Source organism: Mytilus galloprovincialis, chromosome 5 (assembly GCF_965363235.1).
Source record: "Mytilus galloprovincialis chromosome 5, xbMytGall1.hap1.1, whole genome shotgun sequence".
Taxonomy (NCBI): domain Eukaryota; kingdom Metazoa; phylum Mollusca; class Bivalvia; order Mytilida; family Mytilidae; genus Mytilus; species Mytilus galloprovincialis.
This window is the reverse complement of record NC_134842.1, coordinates 26,830,441-26,838,248: the sequence shown is the minus strand read 5'-3', so window position 1 is coordinate 26,838,248 and position 7,808 is coordinate 26,830,441. Positions and strand designations below refer to the sequence as shown.

At 33.7% G+C, this 7,808-nt stretch overlaps 1 protein-coding gene across 1 annotated transcript; it reads right to left on the bottom strand.

Annotated features, from left to right (window-relative positions):
* Positions 1–1,713: 1,713 nt before the first annotated feature.
* On the bottom strand, positions 1,714–4,400 carry LOC143077037 (uncharacterized). Its single transcript, XM_076252924.1, has 2 exons — positions 3,463–4,400; positions 1,714–1,725 (listed from the first exon to the last, which is right to left on the bottom strand). Exons 1-2 carry the CDS (start codon positions 4,285–4,287, stop codon positions 1,714–1,716), a joined length of 837 nt encoding a protein of 278 aa, XP_076109039.1. The 5' UTR covers positions 4,288–4,400.
* Positions 4,401–7,808: the final 3,408 nt, after the last annotated feature.

Genomic DNA, 7,808 nt, shown 5'->3' with positions numbered 1-7,808 from the left:
GTTCATTTATTTGAAAATCACTTAATGGTTCTTCAGTGTTCTTTCGCCCGATCTGTATATAACGGTAGAAAAATTCTCCATCGTGGACATTAAAAAGTAGATGGTGTCTCCGAATGATATTTGCAAATTCTGTAAAGTGGTTTAAAGAGAACAACTCCGTAAAGTCTTTAGCTTTCTTTGGAATCCTTTTCATTATATCTGTAAGATAGGGAGTTTCATTATCAGCGTTAAATTCATTCGAATCTGCCGAATCCAAAAATATACTCGAAAATAATGAATCACTGATATTCATATAATAAATATTTCGATAAAGTATCTTTTCAGGCAAGTCGCGACTAATACATTTAATTGCTTGGTTTCTTATGAGTGCACGGTATTTAAAATTATAATCCTTGAAGCCAGTCCAGTCATGCCGTAAAAGTGTCTGGTAATTTGAAATAATATTGTATGTAAGAATGTTTTGAACAATTTGTTCAGGCGCCTCAAACTTTATTTGTATATTTTTCATCCATTTCACAATGTCTCTCTGTCCATAAATTTGGGCAAGGTAGTATAGTGAAACGTCGAACCTGTCCCTACAACGAATACTTTGTGTATCAGTTATTGCTTGTACGCGTTTAAGGAATTTTAGGAGACCTTTAGCTGCTGCCAAATGTAATAGCCCAATATTCCTTCCATCACATAATTCCTTTTTAAGTATCTTTTGCAAAACTGCCTTTGCCAGTTTGTCTACTAAAATATCTGCGGTAGCATCAAAGTCAATAGTCTGTGTTCTGTCGAAAGATATATTTGATATATCTGATTGGAAAACATATTCTAAGATATGAAATCTTGGACCGCTAACATAATATGATGGAACTTGTCCATTCTTCAAGAACGGCGAAGAGTAAATAGATAATTCAAGCACATTTTTGCCTTTCTCTGATTTGCACGAAACGTTCATTCCTTTTTTTAACATAAGTTTCACTGTTCCAATGTTTCCTCCCATTGCAGCTCTATGTAAAATGTTATAGCCATCTTTGTCATAACATTGATCGAGATACGAAGAGGAAAATTTCTTAAACACCTGAATAAGAAATGAATTCAATGGTGAAATATCGTAACCGTTCATTGCATTCAGCACTAGTTGGTGCAGCGGACTTTCAGTTTTATTGCACCTTAAGGAATTATCAGCATTATATATATACTCAGCTATGATTTGAATGTCTGATTTGGCAAATAAAGATGGTATGTCGGTAGAGGTTGATACAATGTCATTGAATGCCTTCGGTGTGTAACTCTTCAAAATTAAAATAGGATATATACGCGACTTATTTATAGCAAGAATCAAATAATCTTTTACATTCAATGGGGTGAAATAATTTGAAGACGACAGATATTTTGAGACTGTAAATATAAAATATTCATGGGGTAAAAGCATAACTGACAAATTTGCCTTGCATGTGGTTGAAAATAGTTCATTCAAACTGCAGTTAAGTGGCAATTTAAGCGATTCAAACGATTGACGAGGATTTAACGAATCAAATGCTACTTTCAGAGGAGTATATCCTAATTTGTCTTTACGATATAGCAGCACGTTAATGTCGTCTTCCTTCAAAATATTCAAAATCTTCGAAAACACCCAATAGTTACCACTTGATGCTGCATAGTGTAAAATATTTCGCCCATCGTTGTCTACACGCAAGTAGTCATGCTGATTGTAATCAGTTACTCTTAACAACAAATCTGAAAAATAATCCTTTCCAACACGTTCAATTCTTATTGAATCTTCCTGACTAACTGGTGGCATCAGTCCATAGTGTATAACACCGCGATTTTCATTATCAACTGTATCGGGAAGCTTTCTGACTGTCCTATCAAGATAATGAGTTAGAATAAGAGATTTACAAATGGCTGCTGAATGATATGGGGTTGATCCATTTGGTGACTTTACATTTAAGTTCGCAGCGTCAGTAAACACTACAAATTCTATGAAGTTATTGCTATTTAGACAAAAGGCATAGTGAGATGGGGTAAGTCCATTGCTGTCTCGTATGTCCCAATTGTTAAAACCTTTTTGCAGCAAAAATTTGATGATACCATAGCTGTCGTATATTGCTAGCAAATGTGAAATGCTTCCATTTTCAGGGCATATCTTTTCTAATAATTTATTTTGTTCAGTTTTCTCGAATTTGCCATCATATGAGAAATTACGTATGCAGCGATAATTTAGATTTGAACCGGAATCGTGTAAATATCTAAATATTTCTGCTTGATCATACTTCGCTGCTGTCATTAAGGCTGTACTCCCATCAAACATTGTACAATTTAAAGCATTAACATCTTCTTGCAGTAACGATTTTACTATTCTTAAGTGACCATTTCTGGCAGCTGTGTTTAAGGCACTTTCACACGTTATTAATCGCCAGTCGTCCGAAAGTTTTGCATTCTGTAGAATTTGATTAAATTGTATAACGTCTAGAGTCTGAAAGTAAACGGAATTAATATTCATAGCCTCAATCGGAAATGTTACATTTTCCTGTTTCCTGGTTGAAGACGTAGGTAACCAATAAAATGTCCCGTTACATGGTAAACATGTATCATTAACATAGTCTAGCAACATTGAAACGATTCCATCATGTCCTTGTTGTGACGCGTAATATAAAGAATGATGATCCGCAAGCGATGAGTTAATACCAAGAAATGATTCGACTATTTGTATGTGTCCGTTTTCTGCAGCAAGTTGTAATGCATTGAGTTGAATGCTGTTTTGCTCATAAAGAATATCTGGATATTTGTCCAATAAATAGTCCACTATTTCGACATATCCCCTTTGTGCTGCAATGTGGAATATATTATACCCACAAAAGAACACAAATTTACACATATGCACTAAGTCCGCCCCTTTCATTAACTGTTCCAGAGGGAGATTATACTTCGATTTAAAGTTGACTTTGTTTTCAAGAAATGCTGTCAATGTTTTTAAATTGCCATTCGCAGATGCAATAAAAGCAGCAGTTGACATGTTTAAACTCCTTAAACCAGATTGTTTAACCAGTTTAATTACTAGATTTGCTGTATCATAACAATAACATCGCGTGCCAACATAATTAAAATTTTAGAGTCCTTCAAACGTGTGCTGTAGAACTGAAGATATTTGTTAACTATTTGTGTGTTGTTTGTCAAAGCAAAATGAGATGCTACATCTACTAAAACCTGTTCATCAAGTGAATTGTGTGGCGTATGTATATTTAGATAATAATTAGAGAATAATATGTGTCCTTTTGTAATATTTATATAAAAGGGCGTATGTATTCTAGACTCGTTTGTTAAAAAGTCCTTAAACGCTTTATGTTGAAAAGAAAGTTTGTTGTCAGATTGTTTAAGGAAGTGACCGAATTCGTTCCCTTGGAGTTTATGAAATTCTCTTTTTTGTTTTTTATCGTCTAAACCTGCAATCGTAAACAGGTCTTCAATATTTACAGGGTTAAAGGCGGCACATATAATCTCAAAAAACGTAGTCCACTCTTCAAATGAAGCTCCTTTCTCACCAAAAATTCTTTTGAGATTAACATGATAAATATATTCTAGAATTTTGGGAACTTTGGAAAACTCACAAGATTTGTTGCTTTGACAGTAATTAATGAACGAATTGATATGAAGCAAGTTTCCATCGGATACTTTAACAAGTTGAGATTTGTTCTCGTCGCTTAAATTAGATATTTTGTCAATGAATCTGAGTGCATCACGATTATTTCTATTAGTGAAACTGTCCAAGTCGATTTCGTGTACACGTTGAAGTGTCTTAAACTCATAAAGCACCTTACTTAATTTTCTGGATGTAAATAAAAATTGAAAGAACGTTGGAAAATCAGATAATTTTTTGGCTAGTAAATCATATATATCGTTTCCCATCGGCGTATCACATTCATCTAGTGCATCAATAATTATTAGAAACTTTTTATCCGTTTGTATATGTTTCAGAGGAGCTATGATGGCTATTTCTAAACACAAAAACGGATCCTGTCTACATTTAAAACTATCAGGTTCTAAATAATCGAGAGCATACTTATCAGCTAATATTGCAGTACCAAGTTCATGTACATCCTTCACTATTTTTCCTGCAAGATTACGTATGAAATTGGCTGACTGGATTGACGCTTTATAGTCAAAGCGGCACATATGATAGACATTAGTCATTTGTCTAAGGTGATGCCACGACGAATATACCCCAGCACATAAGATTTGTGAAACAGTTGAAGATTTTCCGTAGCCTAGGTTAGCTGACAATAATACATGCGTGTGCATTTTGAGACTTTTTTTCACTTCCGGTTCCAACCAGGCACGTTCTATTATACTGCTTTTATACAATTCTCGTATATAAAAATCAAAATCTATTGAGCTATTCAAATGATCCTGAAACCGCATACTCATACATCCTACAATAGAAATAAAAGTATGCCGCGTTGGACATATACCAAGACCGGTATAGAACACTGAATCAAGAATTAAAATAATGGCATATAGCATATGATAAAAGTTGGATCTGTCTGTCATACTAGTATTTGATTTCATTTATCATTTTATCATTTATCAGGCTTGTTTTTTTATGATTGATCCTTATTTTAAACTTTCTACGTAGTATCAGTTTTGCTGATTGTTGAAAACTGTAGCCTTTATTGCTTATTTCAACTTTATATGGTCTATTGTCTTTAGATGGTCCCAATGGCAATCATACGACATCATATTAAAAGAAGCATTCAATACTTAGAATAAAATGTTGTTGCTTGTACCATGAAAACACGATTTCCATCACGTTTTTTTCTGTCATTTACATGTTTTATTGTCGAAGCTCGTGTCAAAGTGAATGTTTCATTTCATTTTTAAATAAAAGTAAACTGGAACACACATTTACTGCTTGTAAACCTTTGTAGGATGAATTTCTGTAAAAGATTTTATGTCTGGAGAATTTCAAACAAGGTATCAAAAGCCCTCTCTGTTTTTCCAAAGTCCGTTATTTGTTTGCTTTCTGTTAAATTTCATTATTTTCGCGTTTCTGACCTCAGACCACGATTATTCTTCCTCTTTGCTACAATGCATTTTTTGGTAAAAGTCAAATTAAATTAAAAAAATTGCACGCTTCAAACATGAAATAAATGTAACTGCTTAAAGACCATTATTATTCTAATAAAATATGCTTATAGGACAATTCATCAGACGTGCTTTTTATCTTGAGAGCCCTTTTGACATGGCAATGGTAGGATTTGAATTTGTATAAATGACAAAAGCTTATTTCTACCCTTCTTTCATTTTGGCCAAATCGCTACTTTCACTTTCAACAATAATTTTTTTTCACATGTTTTACTTAGTTCAATATACATGTATATGCAACTGATATGACGTCTTAAAATTAGTAAACGTTTTATAAAATACTTAGGAAGCATGACCCAATATTATTATAGGGAAGTATATCATACGACCACGTGCAAAGGAGTTAATTGTGGTCTGACGTTTCTGTATACTATCAACATACGTATATTATAAATAAAGTGTATTAATTTTTTTTTTGCTAATAACTATAAATTCAAAGTGTCTTCTCCACAGCGATCACTGCTTTAATAAAATAGAGAGTCTCTATATATTATAGTTGTATAATCATAGTATACATGTAGATAAACACGAAATAATTGTCCTCTATCCGAGTACTTATGAAAATCAGGTGCAAGTTTAAAACCGGAAGTCCTATCAATGACTAAAAGTCGGTCTGATGACGGAAACAATATCCGGGCGACTTTTTTTCCCGTTTTTCTACCACAATAACTCCATCTGAATAATCATATAAGAATGAATGACAAATTCGACTATGCATGGGACACAGAGGCATGATGATAAATTTATTGTGGAAGGAAGAAAAGCGACACACAAAATGAAGTCTTCTCGATTAATAGTATAGATGTATATATTACAGTTACAGATAGGAAACACATTTTAAACACAAAGGGGCATTTTGGGTATTATGAGTGTTACAGCTCAGATGATAACAGCTCTTATATTAATACATTTTCGTCACTATATTTTTTAGTACGTCCTAAAGGATGAAAAATTAGATGTAACAAAACGACCATAAAATAATTTTCAATTTTTCAAAAAGAGACATTTTTCTGTCTTATACTTGCTTTATTAGATGAAACTGAAATTATATATAAAATGCAAATGAAGGATTTCACATCAAATGTTTTATGGAAATATTCTTTATAAAGCACAAAAATGTCGATATTCTTCTCGGAAGCTAGCAAAACCTTTCGATAGACTTATTGCGAAGGATATAGTTGCGATACTGTTGTCAGATCATTAAAGATTGCATATTTTGGCGTTAGTGTTGATTCACTTATCGGGTCTTTGCATCGGAACTAAACACATTTATTTAAAAAACAGTTGTGGGCATGACACGGATTATGTTCTTCTCATATATGTTTTGATAGTATGATACTAAACCCCTAACGGGAAGGATTGTGCCTGATAATCATATGATGAAGACATAATCTTTCAATCAGTTTAATTGAAGTCTGTAGCTGGCATGTCAGTTATCTGCTAGTAGTCTGTTGTTATTTATGTATTATTGTCATTTTGTTTATTTTCTTTGGTTAAATCTTCTGACATCAGACCCGGACTTCTCTTGAACTAAATTGTAATGTGCGTATTGTTATGCGTTTACTTTTCTACATTGGCTAGAGGTATAGGGGAAGGGTTGAGATCTCATAAACATGTTTAACCCCGCCGCATTTTTGCAGGAGCCTCTGGCATTTTTTAGTCTTGTATGATTATAAATTTTAGTTTCTTGTGTACAATTTGGAGTTTAGTATGGCGTTCATTATCACTGAACTAGTTATATAATTGTTTAGGGGCCAGCTAAAGGACGCCTCCGGGTGCAGGAAGTTTTCGCTGCATTGACGACCTGTTGGTGACCTTCTGCTGTTGTTTGTTCTATGGTCGGATTGTTGTCTCTTTGACACATTCCCCGTTTCCAATTTCAATTTTATCTATTAGTATACTTTTTGAAACGACATACCTGTTGGATTAGCCGTTGGATCCTTGAACATCAGAAATAGAGTAAAAAACAACAGTAATCGGATAAGACGTTTGTTTCCTGTTTTCAATTTGGCCAGAAATTGAAATAGATGTTTGCAGCACGGTCTAATCGCCACAATTTCAGAAACTTTTGTTATTTTATCTTGAACTATAAGTTCATTTAATCTAGTTTTGTAATCTAAATGTAATTGGCTGTCGACTGTCATGCCATCTTGAACAACGAGAACTCTTTCGCGAGAATAGATTCGGGGAACATTATGCAGAAGAACATCACGAACATCGTCTAATCCATTATTATCGAAAAGCTTCTGCAGTAGTTTCTGCGAGAGGTGTTTAGTATTTTTTAGTTCTTCCAAAGCCAGTGTACATTCAATAGCACTTTGATATCCACGTATGCCTGGGAGTCTTATAAAATGTAAAATTCTGTCATAAAAAATATTTTTGTCGGCGTCATGAATACCAACTGTATAATTGTGACCATAGTAATCATTTCTTATGCGTATGATTTCCTTCATGGTTGTTTTATCGATCGCAAATATATTCATATTGATTAATATGGACATAACGGCACCGATGTCTTGAAATACCCCGTGCCTAAAATTGATGCTTATGTTCTTTACAAATACTTTCGCCATTTCCTCAATTGACTGAGGCCAGTCCGATGAACTAAATTGAGACCAATTGATACGGTCCCAATGACGGTATTCATCACTTTTTAACATTTTGAGCTCTGCTTTCCA